This window comes from Halichoerus grypus, chromosome 14 (assembly GCF_964656455.1).
Source record: "Halichoerus grypus chromosome 14, mHalGry1.hap1.1, whole genome shotgun sequence".
Classification (NCBI taxonomy): domain Eukaryota; kingdom Metazoa; phylum Chordata; class Mammalia; order Carnivora; family Phocidae; genus Halichoerus; species Halichoerus grypus.
The window spans coordinates 81,778,255-81,805,328 of NC_135725.1; the positions used below are offsets into that span (position 1 = coordinate 81,778,255).

The 27,074-nt window shown below is 56.3% G+C and overlaps 1 protein-coding gene across 4 annotated transcripts; it reads right to left on the reverse strand.

The window, feature by feature from the left end:
• Nucleotides 1-422: 422 nt before the first annotated feature.
• On the reverse strand, nucleotides 423-25,830 carry LHX6 (LIM homeobox 6). 4 transcript variants are annotated; one of them, XM_078061727.1, is made up of 11 exons: nucleotides 25,578-25,829; nucleotides 24,353-24,424; nucleotides 23,777-23,959; nucleotides 23,325-23,446; nucleotides 14,296-14,516; nucleotides 11,159-11,259; nucleotides 10,841-10,936; nucleotides 10,453-10,627; nucleotides 7,265-7,368; nucleotides 2,795-2,847; nucleotides 423-2,645 (listed from the first exon to the last, which is right to left on the reverse strand). In XM_078061727.1, the coding sequence occupies exons 1-11, from the start codon at nucleotides 25,659-25,661 to the stop codon at nucleotides 2,390-2,392; spliced, it is 1,467 nt and encodes a 488-aa protein (XP_077917853.1). In that variant the 5' UTR covers nucleotides 25,662-25,829; the 3' UTR covers nucleotides 423-2,389. The 4 variants fall into 4 exon arrangements, with proteins under 4 accessions (XP_077917853.1, XP_077917854.1, XP_035963719.1 ...); XM_078061728.1 differs by lacking the exon at nucleotides 25,578-25,829 and adding an exon at nucleotides 24,739-24,850; XM_036107820.2 differs by lacking the exon at nucleotides 2,795-2,847 and having other exon boundaries at nucleotides 2,477-2,645; nucleotides 25,578-25,827.
• Nucleotides 25,831-27,074: the final 1,244 nt, after the last annotated feature.

The following is a 27,074-nucleotide window of genomic DNA, read 5'->3' on the forward strand; positions in this document are numbered from 1 at the left end:
ACATCTTCCAAACAGGCTCCCCTGCCCTTCCCCTCCCTGGCCCCCCAACATCTCCTTTTTGCACCTATTCTGTCCCCCACCCCGGCCCCCACAGCAAGTTGGAGGGACCCTCCTGTTACAGCATTGGCCAGACTGAGAGCTCCTCTCGGGCTGGTGGGCTGGGCCCTTCTCCAAGCCTGCAGAGCCAGCGTGGGGCCCAGTAGAAAGTGTTTGCTCAGAACTGATATGGAGCACAGTAGCCAGACCGACTGCCTGCAAAGCTTCAACTGGAGAAGAAACTCACCGTCCTGCCTTGGCAGCGCATGGTTGGGTTTAACTGGGTCCAGGAAGGGGGACTGCACTGTCTAGCAGCCCAGAAGCCTCGGGTGCCGAGGGCGGGAGCCCTTAACCAGAGAGCAGGAAAGAAATGGAATCCCATCGCGTTCTGGATTTAAGTGCCCGCACTTCTACTTGCATTAACTTTATTTATTACACAAATAGGACATTTACAAAGCACAACATGAAAGGTATGTAACAAAACAGACATTGGTTTTACAAAAAAAGTGCTTACAATTTTTTTCCGTGTGTGTGTTTTCTCCCTCTGTTTTGTATTTAAATAAATAGTCTTGGTGGCCTGTGCGTTCCCAGGCTGCTCTAACAGGCTAGTGGAGACATGTCTGAACGGCAACGTGCTACAACCACGTGATCCACGCAAGGAACAGACCCTGGGGGAGGCTCAAGGCAGAGTGGGTACTAGGTGACCCTGGGCAGGGCTCGGCTGGCCACTTATCACATGGCTGTTGTGCTCGGGGCTTCGGTCATCAGGAGCAAAAATCAAAGGAAACACGAGAGCTCCCCAGTCCCCAGGGATCAGGCCCGAGTTCCTCTTGTGAACATCAGCACCCTGCACAGGGCCAGGTACAAGCTACTCACTGGATGAGCTCTGAACCGAGCCGCACTGACCGCATTCTGGTGCTACCTTCTCTTGGCCCTGAGTCCCCTGGAACTGTCTTCGGAAGGGAAAGGAAGCAGGTTCCCTTCTTGGGCTACACCCGTGCCTCGCCCTCCTCCAGGTCCCAGAGCAAGAAAGGCATATAGGTTTTCGTTTTTAAGTGCCAACTTCAAGCATTTGGATTCCGAAACCTGATCCAGACTCCGAGAGTGATACAAGAGGGATACAATCAATCAGCGATGTCTACCACGGGCGAAAGCAGGGACAGCAGATACATGTGTGCCATGAACGTGCTTTCCCCGTCCTAGAGTCTCCTTCCAAAAGCAATGCATCAGGCTAACCGAAGCAGGAGGGAGGACTTGGGCTAGAACATGCTTACTAGCAGCCTCTAGTGGGAAATGCATCAGGACACCAAGTAATTCTGAAATTACAGGATGAGCTTGGGACAAATGGGCGTCCCCTGAAAACATAAATCATGGTCTTGTGTAGCCCAAGCCCTTTTGTTTGGGGTGGAAGAGTTACAGCAGAATAGGGACGTGAGCACAGCTGTGTCTGGCCTCCACTCTCCCGAGTGGGTGTGGCTGGCTCCACTCAGGGCTGGTGGGGAAGCCCCCACGTGCCCCCCTGGAATCCTGGGCTTGGCACACTCACCTAGGCAGCAGGCACCCTCTCTCTACTCAGAGATGGGTCCAGAATTAGCATTCCTACTGCCGTTTCCCTGGGCTCTGTTTCTCCAGCTGCCCCCATGATGGCCCCTCCAAGGAAGACGTGGCCCGAGCAACCCTATCAGGAGTCAGCAAGTAGCCAACGAGGGCCGCCGGTTCTAACCCGCGCAAGCGTTCAGAAATGCCGTCGTGCATATCAAACAGCATCTCTGCCACGTCTCCTGTATACATGCTGGGTAACTAGGTAGGAACAGTCTCCCCCGTACACACCCCGAGTCTTCTCTTTCCTCTCCTTAAAATAGCTAGTGCCTCCCCCAGCCCAGCATACCACATCCTTCTCTGGTGGGAGTCCTAGCCGCACCCCCCACCCCAGCCCCTGCCTATCCCCCTGCCTCTTGGTCTGGGCAGGCCTCCATCTCTGCCCTGTTGGGCCTCTCAGGGTTGGTCAGTGTCTCTTCTCTCTCTGAATTAACTTGACATAACCAGACAGATGGAAATGATAAAATTAGAACACAGCTTTCCTTTGGGGACATCCCACAAACACTGTAGAGTTTTCCAGACAAAAGCAACAGAGTGGATAACATTGGGGGTTGTCGGCTATTCAGAATTCAGAGATGGTTGCAAGGAAGTAGTAAATAAAGGCCAATACGGGAAGAAAGAAAACCTGTAAATTAGAAGGCTGTTGGCGTTGCACGATTCAATTTGGCCTTTTGCTATTGTAATCAGCTTAAGTTGAAGATGACTCCTGTCTAAATGGAAAAACAGGCCGTTGTTTTCACCCAGATTCCAAATTTCAGGGAGCTCTGCCTTCTGAGAGGAGGACCCCGCAGTGCTCTTGGCAGGTTCTAGTTGTCAGCAGGAGAAGGGAAGGCCAGGCCCCGGGGGCCCGGCTGGTGGCAGTCAGGACGGCGGGTGAGGGGTGGATGCGGAGCGGGTGGATCCCTGGAAGTGGGGCTCGGACACCAGCTTTCAGTGGCTGCGGGGCAGTTGGGGGGTGCCCGTGGACAGATGCACCAGGGCCGGCAGCGTTAGTACTGAAAAAGGATGACCTGCAAGAGGAGGGCGAGGAAGGTGGCTGAGTTGGGGGCCTGCCCCACTGGGTGCCCCCCCCCAGCCCGCCCAGAGGTCCTGGAAGGCATGGAGAATGAGGGTCGCTCAGGGCCCAGATCTGGTTTCAAATCCTAGCTCTGCCACTTACTTGCTGTGAGACCCTGGGCAGCTCACTGCACCTCTCTGAGCCTGTTTCCTCATCTGTAAAGCGGGGGGGATGACAAAACCTCTCTTTCAGAATGCGGAGGCTTCAGTGAGATCCGAGAGCAGCAACACATGTCTGCGGGGCCCTTTGCCCTGTGCCCAGCACCATGTGAAGTGCCTTACTCACGTTATGTGACAGAAGCCTCAGCCCCGTGAGGGTGTCCCGCCATTATGCCCATTTGACAGGGAGGGCACTGAGGCTCAGAGAGGTGAAAATCAGTAAGCCCGGGATCACACAGCTAGGAAGAGGTGGACCCAGGCCTGGCCCCAGACCACGCTCTCTTTGTTGTAACACATTGCCCTCTGCCTCCGCAAGCCACCAAGACAGTCGTCACCGACACTCGCTACATCCCGGGCCATGGGCCAAGCACTTCACTCGATCTTCACAAAGCCGAAAGGCAGCCAGGTGCCTGACACACTGTGGGTGATCAGGAACACCTGCCCCTTTCCCTTGCCCTCTTCCTCCTAAAGCACGGGACTGGCTTCTCATCAACCCCCCCACCCCCCACCCCGCCCCAGTCAACTCCCTGGGACGTTCAGGTCAAGGATTACTGGCTGGCTGGTCAGTGGGAGGTGCCTCGTCACAGTAACATGTCAGGAGGCCCTTTCAAGTGGTCTGGGGACATCGAGTGGGCATGGCCATATGGCTGTTCCATTTTCTGATCAGGAACGTTCCTTGCCCAGAGGGTTTACTGTGAGGAGAACCTGGAGGAAAGCAATGGTGACGATCTCCATAAGCATAATCACAATAACCCACATCTACGAGCCCACTCTGTGAACCACGTGCTGTGCTAAACGCTTCCCATGCGTTATCGCATTTGCTCTCGGCAACAACCTTTGGGGGTGGCAGTCGTTATTATCTCCATTTTGTGGGTGTGGGAATGGAGGCTCAGAGAAGTGGATTGTGTTCCCAGGTCTCACAGTGAGAAGGGGACAGAGCTGGGATTCAGAGATGGCCTGACTCCAGAGCTCATATCGCACCGTCTCATCCAACCTTGGGCAATGCTCTCTGACCGCTGGGATGCCGGGCTTTGGGCTCTTACTAAGAGAAGCTTTCTCAGGAGAGATAACTCTGTGGGCCTCAGTCTCTGTCTGATCAATGACAGTATGGCCCTGATTTCTAAGAGCTTTCCAAGCTCTGAAACTGTGAAATCAGGGGACAGGACCGAGGAGAAAGGCGGTTCTGGAAACTTTCAGGCATGTGTGGCCAAATGACGATGAGGCGGAGTCAGGGGGTTCTCCCTGCGAATGCTCACAGCCCTGTCCTCCTGGCCAGACCAGCACTGGTCTTGGGTGGGTTCAGGAGCCTGCCCCAGGGGGTACTAAGTCTCCTCACAGCTCGGCCAGGCAGGCCTGGGGGGATTTGGGAGAAAGTCCGTAAGTCTTGCACTGATCACACACAACCCACCGGGCCTCGTGGTTTTGGCAAGAGGTGGACAGAAAAGGTCCCAGGAGCTGGCAGGAAGGGCTGACAGTGAGAGGGTGGGAGGTCATGAAGGAGGGAGAGACTTTTTTTTTTTTTGCAGAACTGCTGGATGTGAAGTTGGGGACGAGGCCCAGCAAGAGAAAACTCTGGCTAGGCAGCCAAACCCAGGGGTCAGAAACCTTCTACAGCAAAAGCTGCCAGACCCGAGACTGGCTCATCCTTCAGACTGAACCAGACATAACCACAAGCTTAGCTGAGTAACCAGGAGACAAGGCTTGGCTCCAAGTGCTGAGCCCAGCCCGAAACACTTCCGAGGCTCCCCTCTGCCTTGCAGGTAGAACCTAAGCCCCTTGCTCCACAGTCCAGGCCCTTCATTGTATGACCCCTGCCACCTCCTTGGGCCTCAGTCATGCCAATCACCCCGTGGTCGCTCAGACCCAGGCTCCTCTATGCCTCTGGACCTTTGCACATGCTCTTCTCTTGGCATGGAACGCCCTTCTTCCCATTCCCTGCTTCTCCCTAAGAGCTCATCACCCCCTCTTCTGGGTCCTCAAAGGCCATGTTCACCCCTCACCTCAACTGCTCTGTCACCCTGCTCACCTCCTGCTCTAAGCCACATGCTCCTTGAGGACAGGGACGGTGCCTGCTCGTCTCTGCAGGCCCTGTGCCAGGTCTGCCGGGACAAGTGCCCTTTCGTAGGAGAATGGCAGCTCCGAGGCGGGCAGTCCTGGGACAGAGGCCAGCTCTACCCACACTCACGGTGTGACACTGGTGAGCTACTGCTCTGAGCCCAGGTGTCAGAAGGTGTGACATGGAGTCAGCCAGAATCATCCTCCCAGGGAGGCTGTGAAGGGCGAGGTCGGAGAGCACTGTGTAAACTGTAAAGTGCTGGGCAAAAGGAAGTTATGGCTGACCTGTATGGACTTCGGAGCCCAGCAGACTCGAGGCATCCCTGCACAGGTCACGTCATCTCTCTGAGCCTCAGTTTCCTTATCTTTACCAGGAGGACGGCCACCCCCACACCCACAGACACCAATCAAAGTACAGAAAACACCTGCTGTGAATGGAGGCATTGCTGGAGGAATAGCAGCTCTTGCTGTGAGCAGGACACCCCTGGCGGGTGCTCCTGGGGCACGCTCGCCCACCACCGGATCTGCGGCATTTTGTACCGCATGCTACCATTTACTTAGAAATCCGTCTGTGCAACCAGGCTGTCTGCACCATATCCCTGCCCCTCGGTGCCCAGCACGGAGCCGGGCACACAGCAGGTGCTCATTCAGGATAAGCAGAGGTGTCCTGCGGGAGTGGCTCCCCACCCCAAGCCTCCCCAGCAGGCTCTCTAAGGGTGAGGCTGGGGAATCTGCCTCTTTACTAGCTTCCCAGATGATTCTGAGGCATGCCAAGACTGTGCTCTGCTGGCCTGGAAGGTCCCTGGGGACCCTTCCAGCTGGAAGGAACTGGCCCAGTCTTCCTGGCCCTCCACACCTGCTGACTCCTGGGGCTCCCTGCCTCCCTGAGGCCTGCTACAGCAATGTTTCCAAAAGAGGCCTCCATTCAATAAAACTAGAAAAATAAAATAAAATAAAATAAAATAAAATAAAATAAAATAAAAGAGGGGCCCCGGGCTGGCTCAGTTGATAAAGCGTGAGACTATCTGATCTTGGGGTTATGAGTTTGAGCTCCATGTTGGGTGTAGAGATGACTTAAAAAAATAAAATCCTTAAATATAAATTAATTTAATTTAATTTAAAAAGAGGCCTCCAGGGCCTCCCCACTGCCCCAGGACAAACTCCAGACTCTTCCACCTGGCAGCCCTGAGTCCCCCACCTCTCCTACTGCTCCTCTCCCAGTCCCCCTCCTCTCCCACTGCACCAGCAATGTTGAACTGCTCAGGGTTCCCCAAGAGCCAGGGTGGTTCATCCCCTCTCTGGTGAACTCTGATTCAGCCTTCAGCCCTGTGCGCAGACATTGCCCTCCTCCGGAGAGTCCTCCTTGTGTTCCTCCTGAGCTGTGCCCCGACCCTCCGGCTCCCTGGGTTCCCCCATCAGTTTCATCACCCTGGGTTGTGATTCTTTTGTGTCTTCTCCTCCAGACTGTGGCCCCCACAGACCAAGAGCTCTGCTCTCCTCATCTCTGTGTTCCTGGCCACTGACTCGGGGCTGCCGAGCACAGTCAGTACATAGCAAATGTCAGCTGAATAGATGAGGAAGTACACAGGTTTCCATCCAGGCTCTGGGACCTGGAGCAAGCTGTGCCTCAATTTCTCCGCTCCTAAAATGAGGGGCCGTCCTAGGACAGAGGCTTGCAAGGCTAACTGAGAGGTGCCTTGGCCCTGAGAGGGAGGTGGGGGTCCTACGCACTCTGTGGTTTCACCCAGAGCAGCTCTATCAACTTTTATCTGTTTTATGGGTTCTGGGAAAAAAATTTTTTTAAAGGGCGCCAGTGCTTAAAGACAAAGCTTTCAGGCCATTGGCCTGGGGGCCGTCTAAGCACCCTTCTGGATGTTCAGTCCTGATGCTTGAGGTAACCAGAGATCCCACTTCCACAAAGGAGGCCCTGCCAGTGGACCAAAGTCCCCTGCTGCCCTGCTACCCCGGGGGCCCACCACATAGGGGCACTCACTCAACTGACAGGGATAAAAAAAATGAGGAAGGAAGAAGAACAGGTGACAGGGTAGGATGCAAAGTGGTGTGTGATATAAACCTTTCCTAGAACCACAAAATGTGAGCAAAGTAACTAAAGATCACAAATCTAAAAAAAAAAAAAAAAAGGCCAAGTATTGGTTGGAGGAGGGGGGCGGGCTACAAGGAGGCCTGTGGAGTGGCCGTGTCCACAGAACACGCTGCTCAAGCGACTGCCTTGGGGGCAAGGTGGGGGCTGGAGGATTCTGGGGGAAGAGGGTCTGCCACAGAGCGGCGTGGTGCCTGCCAGAAACCCATCCCTGGCAGGAGGGCTCTGCCCCACCACACCCAGCCTGACTCCACTTACCTTCTCACCCCGGTTGGAGAGCGGCCCATCCAGATCGGCTTTGAGGTGGACGGGGGGTGCGGTGTAAGGCAGTCGGCAGTGCACCTGCCCGCACTGTACCTGACCTGCGGACGAGAGGGCACCTTGGAGCCCATCTGCCCCGTGCTCGGCAGGCTGGAGCCCTGGGACCAGGTTGACCTTGGCCACTTACTGGCTGTGTGTGGCCGTGGGCAAAACTTCAACAGAGTTGGTTGTAGTGCCCAATGTAAAAATCTTTATAATCTATAAAGTGCTATGTGATAACTGCCCAGCTCACTGATAAACACTCCTAAACAAGTACGTATTTAACACCGCTATGCCAAGCTCTATCCCATTATTAGGATCCTCACTTGGTGCCCTTTACCTCTTATCTCCCAGGTATCACTCAGGCTTTACCCTATACCTCCTAGAGGACCCTGCACTTGTATGTCACCTTAATGATCCTGTCCCTGGCCACCCTATTTATTAACGGCAACCCAACACCAACACTCACCCCTACCCTCCCTGGCCTCCTTCCTAGCTTAGTTTTCCTCCTTCGCACTTCCCATCATCGGACTTGCTGTATATTTTTACTGTTGACTTGGCATTGTCTGTCTTTGCCAACTAGAATACAAGCTGTAATGAGGGCCGGAATTTTTGTCTGTTTTCCAGATCTAGATCTTTATGGATTTCCAGCACCTAGAATGGGGCATGACACCTAGCAGGTACTCTTTGAATACTTGTTGCATGAATCTCTGTACCTTATTCCAACATCTAAAGCTGTGGGGGAAAGTCCATCCTTATATCTGACCCAAATCTCTCATGTTTCAGGGCTTTGTCACCACAGGGGGGAAGTCCGTGGCTTCTCTCGTCCCTACCCTTCTTTCTCTCTGGTCACATGGTCCCAGGGGAGAGCCCTCTACAGAGACTTACAATTAATATGTAACTTAGGACAAGTCACTGTGCTTTCTGAGCTACAGTTCCCTCATCGGTAGAATAAAGCAATTGCATAAGACTGGGGATTCTTAACCTGGGGCGTTCCAGGAGTTTATGAACAGCCTGGGATTCACACTGAAAATTATGTGTGTATGTGCATCTTTCTGGGGTCTGGTTCCAAAGCTTTCTATCGGATTCCAAGCTCTAAGGCCCCAGGAAACTCAGAATCATGTGACTTTAGTTAACTGCAAAGCAAACTGCTGAGGTGTCCTTCAGTCCTGCAGCCAGAGGCAGCAGGTCCAAACACCCTCGACACTTCCTGCTCCACGCTGGGTTCCACCTCAAGGGGAAGCGGAAAGGGCACCCTCAGCCCCTTCTCTGAGCATCCAAGACACATCTAGGCTTCATCGACAAAGTCTGTGGGTAGAGTCCTGGGGCATGACTCTGGAGGCCGTGGCCCCACTCCCAAGGGGGTCACCGAGACCCATTACCAACTCCACAGCAAGTGCGAGCTGGCAGCCCGGACTCCTGGCACCTAGAGAGCCCCTGGTCCTTGGCGCCTTTAACAGACGAACTAGATGTTCAGTGGGCTCTGTGCGGCCTGAACGTTAAGTCATTGTTTAGGAAAGAAAGGAAGAAAAGTCCCTCCTCCAGAGCAGATGGTTCAGAAAAGAAACAGTGCAAAGAGACGTGGTTTCCAACTGGCTGCCTGGTGTAATCAGCAGGATTCCACAGCAAGCTGTACCAGCCAGAACCACCATCATAACGAGAGCAGCTAATACTTCGCCAGCATCCACTGAATGCTGGAGACTTGATGTCAGTGATCTCATCTGATGCTCACGCACAGCTCTGAGAGAACTATTCTTATTGTCCTCATTTTTACAGATGAGGAAATTGGTTTTCAGGGACGCTAAGAAGCTTGCCCGATGTCACACAGCTAGTAAGCGGCAGGGCTGAGATCAGAAGCCCGATGGTCTCACCCCAAAGCCCACAGCCAACCATTAAGGAATACTGGCTCCCATTACTGTGGACCCTTGGTTTCCTCATCCGTACAATGAGATAGTGATGTCTGACGTTTACACACATGCTTAGTATAGTGTCTGGCCCATGGTGGGGACTCAGTGAACAGCAGGGCTCTCTCTGACCCTCCCCCTTCTCTTTCCCTTTTACTTGGAGCCCGAGAAGGGAGGATTCATGTTTATGGGTATGTTGTGGTCACGCCCAGCTTTGAGGAAACAAACAAGCTCAAAGGGAATGAAAATCCCTAAAAAGCACCTGCTCAATAGCAGATTCACTGAATGTTCATTCCCCCCAGAAATCCACGAGGCTACCTCCCTCTCTCCTCCAGGTTCCTACTCAAAGGTCACTCCACCACGACCCATTCCATCATCCCCATGGCATCCAGTCCCACTGACATGCCATCCCCTCCCTCCTTTATTAGTTGTCTCTCCACCCATGTCCCACTCTGGAATGTGAGCCCCAGGAGCACACAGACTTTGGTCTGTTGTGTTTTCCATTGCATTCCAGTGCTTAGCACGGAAGATGCTCAAAGAGTATTTACTGTACACATGAGTGGATTCTCACAGCCCTGTGAAGTAGGCATTATTAATGTCCCAGTTTACAGATGAGGATACTGAGATTCAACGAGGGTAGGTAATTTGCCCACAGCCTCCCAGCTGTGGATACTCTGGCCTTCTCCTACAACCCCAAACACACCCATGCCACAATGCTTTCTGGGCCATGGCCTGCCTGCATTCAGCTCCTCTGCTGCCCTGCACTCCTACCTCCCCTCTCCTTGTGTCTCACTAATTCCTATCCATCCTTGCAGTCTCAGCTTGCTGAGAGGCGGCATCTCCACAAGCTTGCATCCAGCTCCTTTCCTATAGCAATCATCACGATTAAAACCATGCTCTCATCTGTCTGGTTACCGTGCCACGTTTTCTCTCCCACCAAAACGCAAAGACTTTACCCATCCTGTTCTCTCCCTAGTCCCTGGGCCCTGGCGCTCACAGTGGGTACTTGGAAAGTATTTCTTGAATGGCCGTATGGCTTTTCTCTACGAAGGGTCCCGTCTCAGTAAGGCCGAGACCGGGAACTTAGCCCCTCTCCCCAACCCCTAAGTCCGAGGGACTGCAGACCCCACGTCTTCACCCACCGGGCTCCGAAAGGCCTCCCCACGCCTCCTCCTCCCGCGCGCGCCCCTGCGCGCCCCCCTCGCCCGTAGGCCCGGCGGCCTAGGAGTTGAGGTCACTTACTCTCAATGTAGCCGTGCAGGGTGACCATGCGCGCCCGCTCGGGGCTGCTGAACGGGGAGTAGTGGATGTCGTCGGACAGGGCGGAAGGGAGGCGGGACGGCGGCCCCCCGGAGGGCGGCACGGGATGCTGTGGTGTGTGCTTTTTATGACGCGCCCGGCAGTTTTGAAACCACACCTGGAACGACAGCCTCAGCAGCCTCAGCCTTGCGGAAAAGGGCTGGACGCGCCGCCGGGAGCCCCCGAGCAGGACTGCTTCGTCGCCTCCCGCGTAATGGCGGCCACGTGCGCCCGGGCCTGCGGCTCCCGAGCCCCGCACGCGGTGGAGGGCCCGCCCCCGACCCCTAGGCCCCGCCCCCGACCCGAAGGCCCCGCCCTCCCTCGGCCCCACCTGGATGACCCTGCGGCTGAGGCCCGTCATGTCCGCAAGCTTCTGCAGCGTCTGTGCGTCGGGGTTGTTGTCCTGCGCGAACTGCGCCTGCATAACCTGCGGGGAGTAAAAGGGGCAGTGAGGCAGGAACGCGCCGAGGTCTCCCAGACCCCGGCCCAATCAGAGAGGATCCGGCCCGGAGGCCACGCCCCAGACAGCTACGGCCCCTCCCCGCCACCCGCGGGCCCGGGCAGAAGGGGCGGAGCCAGGGACCCTCTCGGCCCCGCCTACCTCCAGGGCCCGCCCACACCCCCGGCCACTCGCAGCCTGCCCGGGTACCTGCAACTGCTCGGCCGTGAAGGATGTCCGCGCGCGCTTGGCCGGTTTGGGTTGACTGTCCTGTTCCGAGGGCACTGCCCCCTCCAGCGTGAGGCCGTTCCCTGGGGGTGACAGAAGTGGCTGACCACGCGTCCCCATCTCTTCTAGTGGCATCCTGGAAAGGACGGGGGTGGGGGCAGCTGGTCCCTGGAAGGGTCAGGAGTGGAGTTGGCTGGGAGCGGGGATCCCAGAGTCGTAGTCCCTGAGCTCTGTCTTTTAGAAAAGGGGCTGTCATTTCTGAGCGTTTGCTCAGTATCAGACGCTGCTCTTTCGGTGTGTCCTTTGTGTCTGGCTCACAGCCCCATTTTACAGCAGAGGGAAGAAACTGAGGCTCAAAGAGAAGAAAGTCCCTGCCCAGGACCTTTCTCACCTAGTGGCTTACAGCTGGCTGACCCTAGTGCCCCAAACTGGACTCCCTCTTAGCTAAGCCCGGGAAACCAAAGGCTGGTGGAGATAAGATGGAAGCAGGTTACAGAACTGTGATTCTAATTTTGTAAAAATGGATGGAAGCAAAAAGGTTGAAAGGATATACACCAAGGTGCTAGCAGTGGTTACTTCTAAGGAGTGCACTTATGGAGACTCCTTTCAATATTTCTGTAACTTTTGAGGTTTTTACAGCAATCAAATGTCACTTTATTTCTCTAAGGTTTAATTTTGTTAACTGGAGCATATGTTAGCCATTCTCTTTCCACTTATATTACTTTTACAATCACACTAAATACATTCCCATTTTATTTTTGATACCTCATTTTTCTAGGTAATACATGCTCCTTATCAAAAACTCAGAAAATTCAGATAAGCACAAAGAAGAAAATAAAAATCACCAGTAATTCCACCACGGTTCACAATTAGTTGTATTATTATTATTTTTTTTTTTAATTAGGAAAAGCGCTATGTTGGCGGGGCGGAGGGGGACCATACTAACATGGCACCATACATACAGAGAAAAAAATCTGGGAAGATATGAGAGGTGGTAACGTTTAGAGCGATCTTTATTTTCTTCTTTTTGCTTAACCATCTTTCCTAAGTTTTCTATGATGGAAGGGTGTGTGTTTAAGCTTCAAAGTAAAACAGCAGGGGCACCTGGCTGCCTCAGTTGGTAGGGCATGTGACTCTTAATCTCAGGGTCTTGAGTTGAAGCCCCACGTTAGGCATGGAGCCTACTTAAAATTTTAAAAATAATAAATAAATAAATAAATAAATAAATAAATAAATAAATAAATAAAATAAGAGTAAAGGGATGCCTGGGTGGCTCAGTCGGTTAAGCATCTGCCTTCAGCTCAGGTCATGATCCCAGTCCTGGGATCGAGCCCCGCATCGGGCTCCCTGCTCAGCGGGAAGCCTGCTTCTCCCTCTCCCACTCCCCCTGCTTGTGTTCCCTCTCTCGCTGTCTCTCTCCCTGTCAAATAAATAAATAAAATCTTTAAAAATAAATAAAATGCTTTAAAAAATAATAAAATAAAATAAGAGTAAAACAGTAAACTACACTGGGGACTGCTCACTAAAGGAGATCTGAGGCCCCAAGCCTTCAAGCTCCCCTGCATGGTAGGAGTCTGGGGTCGGCCTAGAGGTGAGAGAGAGAGTTATAACTGGCAAGGCTGTGGCTAGGGGTGGTCCTGATTGGTCCAGATATGGAAGGGGGTCACTGATGGGCCATGGTATAGAGGGAGCCTTGACTCCTGGGATTCCATCCCAGTACCACTGCTGACTGGCCACCACTGCAGGTAACTTCATACAACCTCAGCCTCACTTGCTTCCCACCTAGGTCACTTAGTCCTGATCCTGGCAGGAGAAAGTGATGACCTTGGTGTGGCCATGGTCTGGAACACTCTAGAAATTCCTGACTAGTTCCCAGGCTAGAAACTGAGGTCGGGTGGTCCATATACCTCCAGAGAGGCCCTGAGGATGGGAAAGACACTTTGTGGTATTAATATCCCCCTGGGAGAGCAGGCAGGCCAAGGATTGGTGTGCCATTTTTTTCAATGGTTAAATGAAACTTAGAGGGGTGGCCACATCCCAGCAGCCTCCCTTGTTTAATGAGGTCTGATTAAGAGTCCCTGGAGCTTGGGAAGGGGTTGGTATGGTATGGTGGTTAAAAGCCTGGGCTTTGGAGTCAAGCCAACTGCTAGTATGCAACCTTTGGCAAATCACATACTGCAGATAACCTCTGCATGTTTCCTCATCTGTAAAATGGGGACACATCAGCTACTTCTTGGGATTTTTGTAAGGATTGCACAAAATAATCCACATTACAGAGAAGTTAGCAGCTTCCAAAGACCCAGGCAGGAAAATTATGGAAAAGGGTCCCTGACTCTGCCCTCAGCCCAACTTCCATTCTTACCCCTTTCTAACCACCAACCCACCTGTGACTCAATCCTCACAGTCCCCGGAAGATGTGAACCCTGTCTGCTGGCCTCTGTGTCTTGGGAAGACACAGTATTGGAGCCAGAAGAGATTTAGGGATCTTTCTAGTTGACCGTCTATCTTGCACAGACGGGGAGACTGAGGCCCAGAGAAGAAAGGAAACTTCATATGTTTCCCAGAAGCAAAACTGGAGCTCATGTCTCCAGACTGAAAGGCCTTTTTCCTTACAGTCCAGGATGAAACCCCCCAGCCCCAAACCTCTGGCTTGGAGTTGCTGGCAGAGGAGTTGGGAGAACAGAGTGGAATCATCTCTCCAGGACTGGCCCATGGTCAGGTGCAGGCAGCGGGAGGGCCTGAGTCCTCAGGCCAACCAGAGCTGGCCAAAGGTGGAGTAGGCTGCCCCATTATGAGAATCATCTCTAGGGTTCATTTAGTGTCTCCTGGCTTTACAACACATCAGCTCATCTGTCTTTGAGAAGGTGTCTTATCATTAGCTCCATTTTACAGATGAGGAAACAGCTGCCGAGACAGACTGTGACTTCCTACTCCCCAGCAAAGGATGGAGCCAAAAGCGCATGCTCCGTGTGTGCAGCCCCACGCCTACGCAGTCTCCGGGTGGTCCACGGAGCGCCTGCTCCTAGAGGAGTGTGGTCAGTTCCTGCGGTGCTGGGGGGCGGGGGGAGAGGGCTGGGCACAGAGGTGTGGCAGGGTGCTGGGCGGGGCGGGTTGGGTACCGTTCTCGGCGGCCCTCTTGAGGTTCTCGATCATGGTGTCGTAGTGGATGCGGCACAGCACCTTCTCCTCGACCAGGCCAAACTCCTCGCCCGTGGACAGCTGGCGCTTGCACGAAAAGCAAGCGAAGCAGGCCAAATGGTAGGCATTGCCGCGTGCCCGCCGCACCCAGTCGCTGGCATAGATCTGTCGACCGCACCGTGCACACTTGGTCCCAAATCGGCTGCGGGACACCGGGACAGGAAAGGGGGGTGGCGAGGCTCAGACAGGCTCCCCCTTCCCCCTCCAAATCCCAGTGGCCCTCCAGCACCCTGCCTCCTGGCCTTTGTTCACCCACAAATTTCCCTTTGCCTGGATCCGCCCAGTACTCCACACCCCTGCAGACACCAGCTCACCTTCACTCTGAGAAGGTGAGCTGGTGGGTGGTTTTTATTTTCTTCTTGGTGCTTTTCTGAGTTTTCCAAATTTTCTACAATGATCCCTTACATTCGTAGATAACTAATCTGTTCATTAAAATATATCGTGCTAGGGAAAATATATAACATAATAACATGCAAGTTTTTGAGCACTTACCACATGCCCAGCAAGATTCTAAGTGTTTTATGTTGATTATCTCAATTAATCTTCATTTCGCAGATGAGGAAAATGGGGACCAGAGAGTTAAAGTAACTTGCACAAGGTCACACAGCTTGCAAGGGTAGAAACCCAAGATGAATAAACTGTACCCCAGCGGTAGAGATGCTCAGTGTTTCTTGGAAGCATAGATGGATGTGTACTTACTGGCTTTGTGCCCTTGAGCAAATTGTTTAACCCCTCTGAGTTCTCACTTTCCCTGCCCTGAGCTGAGCTAGGTGACCACGGCAGAGACTACTGCTTAGTACTTTGCAGCCTATTAAGTACCCAGCCAGTCCCAGACTCCGGAGCCCCAGGACATTCTAACAGTAAATATTAAAAAGACAAACAAACAAACAAAAGGCCCAGATCAAATGTCCCCTCCCCCTTAAGCCTTCCTTGTTGGACCTTTTCCCCATCTCCCCCCACCCACCCACCCCCTGCCTTGTAGCCTGGCTATCTGCGTGTGCCTGCCTCCACTAGCCCACTGGGAGGCCCTCCAGGAAGCTGTAGAGTCTGGTTTACCCAGTCCCAGAAGTCAGCGCAAGGCCTGACCCCTGAGCACCAGGGAAGGTTTTTCTTTAAGTAGATGACTCATTCAGTGACCCTGTCCCAACCCTCAGTTTCCTCTGGTGCCCACTCTATTTCAGGGAATGATGCCACCACTCATCCAGCCCCTCAAGCTTAGAAATCTAAATCATGCACTCCTCCCTCTCTTCAGCCCCACATCTAGCCAATCACCTGGCACTGTTGGTTCTTTCTCCTAAGTATCTTTGGGATCCCTGTCCTCCCCAGGGCCACAGCTGCCCTCCTAGGCCAGAATCTGCCCTGCTCGGCCTGTTGCCAGCGCCACCCCGGCCAACAACCGTTCCTCCACACAGTGGCCACAGCAAAGTTTCCAGCATGCGCAGTGAATCCTGTCCTGCCCTGCTTAAAATCCTTTGGTGACTCCACTCAACCCTCGGGATCTGGTCCAAGATCTTTGGCATTTACAAAGCCTGGCGGACCACAACCTCTTAGACTCATCTCCCTAACTTTCCCCACCCACACCCCAGCAGGAGTCCCAGGCAGCCAGGAGGGAAGGTCAGTGCCAGGTCTCTATGGCCCCCTGTGAAGCACCTTCCCAGCCCAGGCCTATGCACAGACAGCGCTCATCGCACACCGCCCCCCTGCCGAGTCCCCCAGTTCCAGCACCAGTCTGGCAGCATTGGTCAGGCGGGTTTGTAAAGGTCAGATTCTTCGGCTCTCCCTCCCACCGCCTGTATTCCTGGGAGAGGACCAAGAAGATCTGCCTCTGTGTCCCCAGGGCCGGCACACTTCCACCCGGAGGAGCACTCGGAAATGCCTGTGAATGTGTGCAGAAACCAGTCGAGCAAAGGCGCTCTGGTTACAGCCTCGCCTGCCTTGGCAAAGGCAAGCAACTGTCAACTGAGTAAACGGTCTTGGTTTAAACCGAGTGCGGGAGCGCGGAGGCCTTGGCCCGCCCCGGCTCCAGACGTAACTCCAACGCCACGGTCTCTGACCACGAGCGCAAGGGGACCCTGTCGCTGGCGGCGCGGTTTGCTCAGTCGGGCTGTGCTGCGCGCCTCTGCTGGGTCAACCGCCCCCCAAACCGAGGCGGTTCCGAACCTCGGAAACTCGGCTTCCCCAGGGGACAGCCTAGCACAGCCCGTGGTTTCTTTCCCAATCTCTCAGTAACGGGGAGAGGAAACCGCTTAGCCCACCCCTGCCTACTCTCGCCGAAGGGCGGACCCGGGGTTCCGCCGCCCCACTGCTTGTGCGCCGTTTAGGAGCACTTTCTGGCCTTGAAGAGGAGGGAGCGGCCAGTCGAGGGCAGAGCAGATAGAGCGACCCAGGATCCCGGGGCGCAACGTCTTCATTGCACACCCTCGGCTTCGCGCAACCGCGTGAGGTGGAGACTGGCGCGCATTTTGCACACGTGGAATCGGAGGTTCAGAGCAGACAAGTGACTTGCCCAAGACCACAAAGAGCGTGGGGCTTGGTGTCGAGGTCCGCTCTGAAGTGCAAAAGGAACCTAGAACCTGCGGAAGCAGCTGGGCGGGAGATGATTAGGGCTGGATCTCAGGTGTATTAACTGGAAACGGGCCTGGTCTGACCCCGACGCGTCCCGACTCCCAGCCCCGGGTCCCGGAAAGTCCCGGGCGTAGGGCCTGAGGCCCAGCGGACTCCGGAAGGCGGGGAGTGCGTTCCCAGGGAGAGGGGAGAGCCGGGGAAGGGAAGGTCCCGGCCTTCAGAGGCCAGGTGAGAGCGACTGCGTCTCCAACCTGTCGTCTCCGTGCGCCACGACCCGTGAGCTGCGCCAGAGTACACGACCCAGATCCTCGCGCGCGGCTGTGCCAGATTCCTTGTCCTTTGCCAGAGATGAGTCCAAGACACCCCGCGCACCCCTGATCTTCCCGCTCCACACGCCCGAGACGCCCCGGCGCCTTCTGCGCCTACACTGTAATCCTACACTCCTTGCTACCAAGCGGACCCCGCGAGTGGTCTCTCAGCAACTTTCTCACCCTCCACGTGTCACCCCAAATGACAAGAGCTGTCCCCAGCCGCAGGATCTCCCCGCGCTCGCCGTGGTTCCTCCCAGTCAACGAAATCACCTTTGCGATGGATTCTTGGATGGGGGGGAGGGGGTCATTATGCAGTTTTGGATGCGTTTGCGGGCCGCTTCTGAAACGTATCCTCCACCCAGGGCAGGGGTCAGTGGCACAAACAAGGGGGCACGAGGAGGCTTACGGATCGAGGCTCTCTGACAAACCGATAGACTCCTTCCCAGGCGGGCTGCGAGGCCCGAGCCGCCGGATTCCGGAAGCAGCGAAATCGGCGGCGAGACAACGAAACTTCAAGAATGGGGTGTTCGGGAGCTGCGAAGGGAGCGCCAAAGGGATTAGGGGGCGCGGCTACCGCCCTCCACCCCCAGCCTTGTGCGCGCCCCTCCCTGGATCCCGGCGCGCGCCGTGGGGTAAAGGCGCAAAGGACAGACACGCTCTGGGCGTGGAGAGGTGTCTGACAGACGCTGCGCATCCTGGCAGCTGCTGAAAGGAGTGGGGTGGCCATGTGGATCTCCTTACCCTCTCTCCCCCGAGTAGGGAACAGAGACATCTGGGTACTCGTGGTTGTGCGGAGGGAGCTGTGCGCCCTTGACCAGGTCAAGCTCACTCTCCTGGCCTACTTCCTCTGGGTACCGAGTTGGTGTTCAGTCATTATTTGTTAGATGAATGAGCCTCAACGAAAGAGCCTTTCAGAGTTTCACTACGACTCCTTTCCCCCTTATTAAGATACCCGAAGCTCTGAATGGGAAGCTGGAGAGTCGGTGCGGAAACTCAAACCAACATTCATGTATTTTGCATCCAGAACACTCACTTGATGGCCTTAGAGAGATTCTAAGAGGCCAACAAGGTGGAGTGGAGGTGGAGCCCTTCCTATCCCCTCTGTTCCTTCCTTTCTAGGCAAACTCTTAGGAGACGAAGCCAGAAAAAAACAGAACCAGCAATTATGAGGTTAAAACGCCCCGCCGCCTCGGAGGTCCCGGCCCGAGGCCCCTCCCCAGAACTCCTCTCTCCGCTCCCCCAACATCTGTCCCCCAACAGCTGGCGGCCGCTGGGCCGCTCTCTGCCGCGGTGGGGGGCCGCTTCCCAGCTCTGGGCCTCCCTGGGGACCCTCGCTCTGGGGGAGGGGTGGGGTTCTCCCGCTGGAGCCCGCAGTTGGAGCTTGGGCTCTAGGAGGAAGGCCAGAGAAGGCTGAGGGCTTGCCCTAAGTCACATGGGCCAAGCAGAGGACAGGAACTTAAGCCGGCTGCCCAGTGGCCCAGCCCAGGACACTCTGAACCCCACCCGTATCAACACCAGGAGCAGTAGTTAACCCTTTACTCCCCACTCCAATGGGCAGAAGGCAAGAGGGCCAGGGACCATGGTGACCTGATCCTGGCAAAGTTGATCTAGTCACAGCCTCTGAGGAGGTCACTCCTGTCCTAGTGCTCCCAGGGCCCACCCAGGAAGAGTCACACACCAGAGCACACTGCTGGTGCTCCTTGTGTGAAGCCAATGAAACTGGGCAGGGGATCTCAGGGCCAGGAGAGAGGGGTCTTTGCCATTCCACGACCTCACCTTGTAGAGAGCTGTGGCTGACATATCTCACCTATAAAAGAACAGTACTGAGTGTTTTAGACACAGGGATGGTGGAGTCGTGTGGCCATGGGGCTTACCCAGGCTCTGCCACTTACTAGCTGCGTGACCTCACCTCTGAGGACCTCAGTTTCCCCTCCTATAATGTGGGGATTATGACAGTATGGTAATCACAGGGTGGACCTGAGGATTCAATGAGATAGAGCATGCCACTAATTAACGCAGTTCCTGGCTTGAGAAGAGCTCTATACATTCTGGTGCACAGTATCCTCACCCCTGTCCAGCCCCTCTTACACTCTCTCACCGAGTGACCCTGGGCTCCACTTCCCTCTCCCCCAGGGCATCAGTCTCCCCAACCATACAATGGGCATGATGCTTGGGGGGTTGAATGAGGAGGCACAGCAGATCAGTCCATGCCCCACTGGGGGGGGGGGCAGCAGCTGCAGGTCAGTGGGTGGGAGGAAGCTGTCTGAGGCTGTGGTTGCTGAGGGCAGTGGAGATATGAATGGCCCAGAAAGGAACGCTATTTTCCCCCCAGGACTTTTCTTCACTTCTTGGAAGAAAATAGAAAGAAAAATGGTCTTAACCGAAAAAGCAAAGAAATTAAAAGCAATATCATATTTTCCCTGGTGGTCTGCTAGGACTCAGGGAGTGAGGGTTACTAGGAATCTGGTTGAACCCACAGGGGCTGGTGAGGTCCCTCCTTGGAAGGAGAACTGGAGAAACTGAAGCAGAGAGGCTGAGCAGTCTTGCCAAGGGCATTCCCCCCCCCCTTCCTCTGAAGCCTCCCTCCCTGGTGAGTTTGGAGGGCCTTCCTAACTCCTAACTTCCTGAGCCACCAACACCAGGCTTGGCCAAGGGAGACTGTGGGTCTATGGGACGGTGTCAAGAAGAGGCAAGAAGAGGGATGGAGCAGAGGAGAAACCCTTCCCTGAGGGATAAGACCAGAGGCCAGAGGACCATGGAAGACGCCCCACGCCCCCCCCAGTCCCCCACCCCCACCCCTGCCTCCTCCATGAGGTCTTGGCCACTTCCTTCCTCCCCCTGCCCTACTGGGAGATCTTCGCCTCTCCTAGGGCAGAATGCTCCAGTCCATATCCCACCAGACGCTTGACCTTGGGCTTCAGGAAACAGAGGGCTAGAGAAACTCGGTGCATGGCCTCTGCGGGAGCCCCAGCTCTTGAGGGGGACCTCTGTCACCCATGCCAGCATTCATGCTCTCCCCAGGAAAAGCTCCTTTGGAGCAGCCACCCAGAGCCTGGGCTGATGCTGAGAGCAGACAATAGTCCCTGCCGGGCGCTCTGCAGCGGCTTTTTCTTTCCCTTTTTGTGGGTTTTATCATTTTTGTTACAGGTGGGGCTGCCAGGGATGGGTTATGCCTGCAGGGAGACCTGGCTGGGGAAGAAATGATCAGGACAGCCACAATTCTTCCCTCATTCCAGGGAATGTAAGCTTTTATCCTGTCCATTTTCTTAACCAAAAATCTGTTTTAGTTTTGCTTTTGGGGCTTTTGTCACTGGAAAAGGATTAGTGCTCAGAACCTGCCGCCTAGAAATGGCCTGGCCCCATCCCTCCAGGCAAGCCCTGCTCCTCAAACTGTCAGTGGAAATGCCATCAGGGGACTGTGCCCAGCATCCACTCTGCCAAGCAGGATAATGGTGACGATCAAGGCATCCATAGCACCTGCCATTTAGGGAGACTCTACCGAGCCTTCCTCCCTACACTGGCCTCCTTGGCAGCTCAGACAGACAACCCTGGAAGTAGGACACTGAGGGCAGAGAGATGTAGTCACTTGCCCAAGGTCACACAGTGATTCAGTGTTGGCTTGATAGAGCCCAATTACTGCCTGTCCCCACAATAGCTACACCCCCCATCCTCCACCCCACCGCAGTGGGAAGGGGGACCCCAGAGCCAGTGAGGCTCCGAACAGTGGGATCGGGATCTCAGTTTTGACTAATCCTTGAAGGTCTAGTAAAGCACAGCATCCAAGAAGGCTCCATCCAGCCTGGGCACGAGCTGAGGCTGGAGAAGCAGGGAGGAAGCTGCCAGGTCCACCGTCATCAGGAGGGCCAGGAGAGGGGTCTAGCTCTGCCTTACTCTGCAGAAGGAGGCCGACATACCATCCTCCTGGGTTCCTCAGGCTGGAGCCCTGTCCCTGGCTAGCTGATGAGCCCAATGAGCCCTAAAACAGCAGCTGCTTGCTTTTGGGGTTTTCTTGTTTGTTTGTTTTGTTTTGTTTTGTTTTGTACCAAACGGAGGCAGGCATAGAGCAGGGAGGTGGCAAGACAAGGACTCTAACCTCCATTTCCTGCCCTGGCCAGCCAATAGTCAGATGGGACAGTGGAGAAAGACATACCCACTACGCGATGGTAACCCCCTCTGACGCACACATGTGGCAGTCCACATCCACAAATCCACATTCACATCACATCGTGGCTCCTCAATGCCAGGGGTAAGGCCTTCAGCAGGAATGTCCCCTCAGAGGAGAAGTGGGGTAGGAAAGACGGGATTTCAGAATTCTCACCCTGTCACCTCTGGGTCCCTGTCCAGACATAATCTTGTCCCCACTACCTTGCACACATGCACGCATACACACACACACACACACACACACACACACACAAAGTCCCAACATTCACACGGAGACCTACACTCTTGATGCTCACACATAAACTAAAAGACAAATACTTGTCATAAAGGAATGCACACACTGGCTTCGTACCCCTGACCTTGTTCAGTGACACAGTCGTCCAGTGCTACCGCACAGACACACGGACGCTCCTTGCATGTTGAATCCCAGGCCACCCGGTAGACCCCCCTCTCCCCATGCACACCCCAGGTGCATAGTCTTTCACATCCATACACAGAAGAAGGGAGAGTCCACTTCTGAAACCATCCTTCCTATGGTTTCCCCAGAGTACTCCAGCCCCAAACACTGCAAGCTTCACCCTAGACTCAAGATCCTCTCTTTCCAAGTGCCAGGAGACTCCAAGCCAGAGGTAAGGGGGCAGGCATTACCTTCCCACCCCTTTCCTTGACTATCAGGGCCAGGGGTCTTTCTAGGAAGACTGAAGCCATGACCTCTGCAGAGGCAAGGATGGGAAGGACGTCTGTGGGTTACCAGGTGGTAACGGGGGAGTAGCTTTCTCCACTTCCTGATGAAGCCCTTGGGAACAAGCATCCCTCCCAAGAACCGGTCCCTCTCTGCTCTCCCGGACTCTGTAGGCCTGGTGGCCCGGCCTCAGGTCAGGTTCACGCTTCCCGTCAGCATCAGGCCAAGCGGCCCGCTGTGCCCCTGACCTCGCGGTGACCTCGACCCCGTGACCAGGTCAGGCCTGGGCGCGCCGTTAGGAGCCCGGCGCTCGCAGGCGGCCGGAGACGCGGCGGCGCGGCGGGAGGGTGAGCCTGGCTTGCTGTCGAGAGCTGCAGGGCCGCGGCTCTGCAGCGCGGAGAGCCCAGCCCAGGGTAACCCTACTCGGCGGCCCTGGTGGCTGGGCCCGATTCTCCCCCTTCCTGTCCCAGCGAGCGGCGGCTCAGCGTCAGAGCCTGGACCTGGCAGAGGCTGAAGCCCGAGACCGAAACGACGACGGAACGGAGATTGAAACAGGCGCCTCGGGACCCGGGCAGGACTCCAGACTCCCAATGCGACACTCGAGCGACGCCGGGGTCTGAGTTGAGGCGGAGCCGGAGAGGTTGGGGCTTAAGACGAAGCGTTTGGGTATGGGACGGGATCTGAGAGCTGCGAGGCTAGTGCTTAGGGCCTGACCAGACCCAGACCCACGGAGGAGTCCAGGGCAGAGCCGCAGCAGGAGCCTGGAGGCCAGCTCGGGGTCGGCCGGGAGAGACGCGGGCACGGCTGCGGTCCGAGTGGGGTTGGACCCCGGAGCTGGAGCGCTCTGGAGGCGTAGCCAGATCGCGGCTGGGATCGGAGCGGGTCGGGGCCGGAGCCCGGGATGTCAGAGCTCGACCCAGGCGCTTGAGGTCGGAACTGGAGCCAGACACTCTGCAAGCCCCGAGACAGAGCCAGAGACGCGACCCAAACCGAGTGGGCCGCAGGAACCGGAGGCGGGTCGCGGGCAGGGACCTGGGCCGGCACCCGCGCGCGGCCTGGAGCTCCTCGTTCGGGGCGCTGAGAGCGGGCGGGCTGCGCCGGGAGTGCCCTCGGGGTCGGGGCTTGGGCGCCAGAGGCCGCGCGCCGCCAAGGCGTCCTCCGCGCGCGCCGCGGGGGGGTGGGGGGGCCTGCCTGCGGCGACACTGCTGGCCCAGCGGCCGCAGCCTACCTGAAGTAGTCCATCTTGCAGAAGATTTCCTTGTTCTTGATGTAGCAGCTGTTCTGCTGCCTCAGCGACGTGCGACACACGGAGCACTCGAGGCACCGCACGTGCCAGATGAGGTTGTTGACCTGGGGAGGGGGCGGAGGTGGGGGACGGCTCAGAGCGCGCCTCTTTTCACGCCGGGCCCCAGCCTCCCCGGCCCCATTTGCAGATACTGTAGCTGGAGGTCTGAAGGTGGGTAGGACTTCCCCACTTTTCTGCTGTAAGGTAGAATTACACCCTTCCCATTTTTCAGACGGAAACCCGGGGGTGCGGAGAGACTCTAAGATTTGCCCAAAGCCGCCGGCAGCGGCTGAGCCAGGATTAGGAATTTAGTGGACCTGGCGCCGGCGTTGCGGTCTTCAGGGATGCAACCCACACCCCGCCGACACACACGCAACACCCCGCCCCCGTCTCACCTTGAGCAGGTACCGGTCCAGGATCTCAAGGCCGCAGCTGGAGCAGATGTTCTTGCCGGCGGACGGCACGGAGGAAGCGGCAGAAGGCGGTGAGCAGACGGATGGCGTGCTGGGCGTACAGGGGGAGGCCCGGCCCTCGTCCTTGTCCAGGGCGCCTGCCAGGGCCTCGGCGTCCGACTGAGCCTGCAGGCGGGGAGACAGGGAGAACGGCGCGCTGAGCTGAGCGCCCGGCCGGGGGCCCGGCGTCGCTGCTGCCTCGGAGAGAGATCTGGGGCCCCAGCGCATCAATTGACAACGAAATTCTCCCGACACGCCGTTTCACGGGCTACAGGATAGGAATGGAAGGGCCTACTGTAGAGGAAGGGACGGCCCCAACTTTCAACCCGCGCGTCCTGGGTGCTGGGGACGGTTAAAGTCTACATTTCCGGCCGGAAAACCGAGGCGCAGAGAGGGGCGGCGCCTTCCCGCAGTCCCCCGGCGCATGGGCAGCGGTTCGGGGCCGGAAAGCCGGTCAAGGTCCCCAAGGGCCGGGCAGCCGGCGGACGGGGGAGCGAAGGCAGGGCCGAACGAACTCACCATGGCGGGCGGCGCGGTCCCTTCAAGACAGCGGGTGGTCGCTTTGCAGCCGGACCCTGGCTGGGCCATCACCTGGGGGAGGGGGAGGGAACTCAGGCGGCGGCGGCTGCACAACTGACTCCGCGCAGCCTGAGCCCAGCGCCTCCCCGCGCCTGTTATATAAACCGGCGCGGAACAATGAGTCTTAACTTTGTAGTGGGCATTTAAAGCCCTTCCCCACAAAAGCGGTGTCTCTCTAATGAAGCAATTTGAATTTGGATTGGATTTTTTCCCTCTCTCTCCCCCTCTCCCTGCACTTAACCCGTGGCTCTTGAAGTAATCGCTTAGTTCCCTTGCAATCCAAGCCTCTGAGGGGGAAAAAAAACACGCGCACACACACAAACTACCTGCAATTAGAAATTGTCGTGAATGCCCAAGATAAGAGGTAGCCAGAGTGTCAATTCCAACTGTCAATCAGTGAGATCCATCAGGCCGCCCAAAGAATTGCAAATTTGATTTTTTAATGGTAGTAATTAAAAATCGAATTTTTTCTCCCTCCACCCACCCCCCTTCCTCGCTCCCTTCTCCTCCTCTCGACACAAAATGCAAAAAGGAGAAAAGAGAGAAAGAAAGAAAATAAAAAGGAGATGGGGGGGGGGCGTTTGAGGAAAATAAAACCCGGAGCGCTGGGAGCATCAGCCCGCAAGCCCAGCGCGCGCTGCGAAATTGATGCCGCGATAGTGACACGAATTCAGGCGCCTTTCGAGGGCCAGTCCGAGGGAAACCCCGAGCAAAATGGGGGCGAGGTCCGGGGGAAATGGGACCAAAAAGAGAAAACGGAGGCGTCCAAGAAGAGGAAAAAGCACCCTCCAGCCCCTCGGCGCGCCCGGGACCGGCCCCGCGTCGGGATTCTCAGCGTTGCGCCAGCACAACCCCCGGCGCATCGACGCTATCAGCGCCTATTCAGACGGACAATACCCGCCTCGCCTCCTCTTGATTCGCCTGTGTCTTTGCTAAATCGCTTTTTGAGAAATTCCTCCAACATTTGCATAATGTGTTCCCGCTTTCCGCGACCCCCCCCCTCCGCGCTCGCGCGCGCTCACACACTCACATACACACACTCCCAGGCGCACCCCCGAACCCCTCCTCCCCGCGGCCGCCCGCCACCCGGCCCGGCCCGGCGGGGTCCCGGCCCCTGCCCGACGCCGGTGGCCCGGGCCGCTCACCCGCTCGCTCGCTCGCTCACCTGGTCGGTGGCGGGGCCGCCCTCGGCCGGCAGCCGGCAGCCCTCGGGCAGCGCCGGGGCGGCGTTCTCATGCTTCCAGTACATGGGCCGGGGAGCGGCGGGCTCGGCGGGCACGCAGCGCGGAGAGCCGCGCCGCGAGGGGCCACGGCCGCAGCGGGAGCAGAGGCTGAAGCAGGAGCTGGAGAAGAGCCGAGGCGCCGGCCCCGCCGCCCCGGGCCCGGCCCCAGCCCCCGCCCCCGGCCCGCGCGCAGCCCCGGCCTCCCTGGCTGCTGCCGCCGCTGCCTCGGAAGAAGGTCCCGACAAACTTGGAGAGGCCCCCGCCCCCTCCTTCTCCTCCGCCTCCCCCTCCTGGTAGTCCTCCTCCTCCTCCTCCTCCTCTCCCTCCTCCTCGCCCTCCTCCCCCTCCAGCTGCGGCGGCGGCCGCCCTGCCGCTGGAGCCCCGCTCGGTTCAAGATGAGTCATGCGTGACCAATCCCCTCCCCGCCAAGGCAGAGCGAGACACACACAGCGAGGCAGCGACCCAGAGACACACACACACAGACATATAGACACACAGAACCTCAGAGCTGCTGACAGAGACTCACACAGCTGACATACAAAGGCATCAGCCCCCCCCCCCCCAGCCCTCACTACCGCCCCTCCCTCAGGGGGCACCCACAGCCCTCAGGCACAGCCCCGCTCGCAGGTACAAGAGGGACCCATGGTCACACTGCGGGCCGAGCTGGAGTCCATATACTCTGTTGCTGCGGTCCCACTCCCGGTACATCTGTGTACATAACTGCCGCAAATGATTACCTGTTCACATCATTTACAGGAATACGAGGCATCCGTATGCACACCTGAACAAATGCCTCTGCTCCGTAACAACCAGAGAGTGGACCGGCTCCTAGGGCTGAATGGGATTGGGTTGGGTGGGGGATGGGGAGTTACTTGGTGTGTGTGTTGGGGGGGCACTTGTTTCCCTCAATTCTCCTGGGAGGGATTGCCTGGGCTATCCCCATTCCCTTTGGGATTTGCTGAGACATCCAGTCTAATGCACACCTCACCTTCCGTAGAGTTCTATTGATAGTCAGAGAGGTGGGGATGGCAGGGGAGCCCAGGCGTGTGGCTAGGAGACACGCCCCTAAACACACACACACACACACACACACGCACACACAAAACCCTCAGACTCAAATGTAGAGGCTTACACACACGAACACTCTCCACAATATCCACACACAAGTGGACACTCACAGCCTCCAGCCCCCTTCTCCACACACAAACTGAGCCTAGAGAGACACATGTAAATACACATCATCTTGGAAAAATAAATATGCACACTCAGACTTAGATCCAACCTTATCGACATCACGACACCCCCAGCCCCCGCCACCATGCATATCATCACAACCCCTAATTGCCCTCATTTACAGATGTGCACCCCACACAACTGTTTTTCCGCCTGGACTCACATCCATACTCAAGAGAGCACACAGACAACTTACAGAGCTCCAA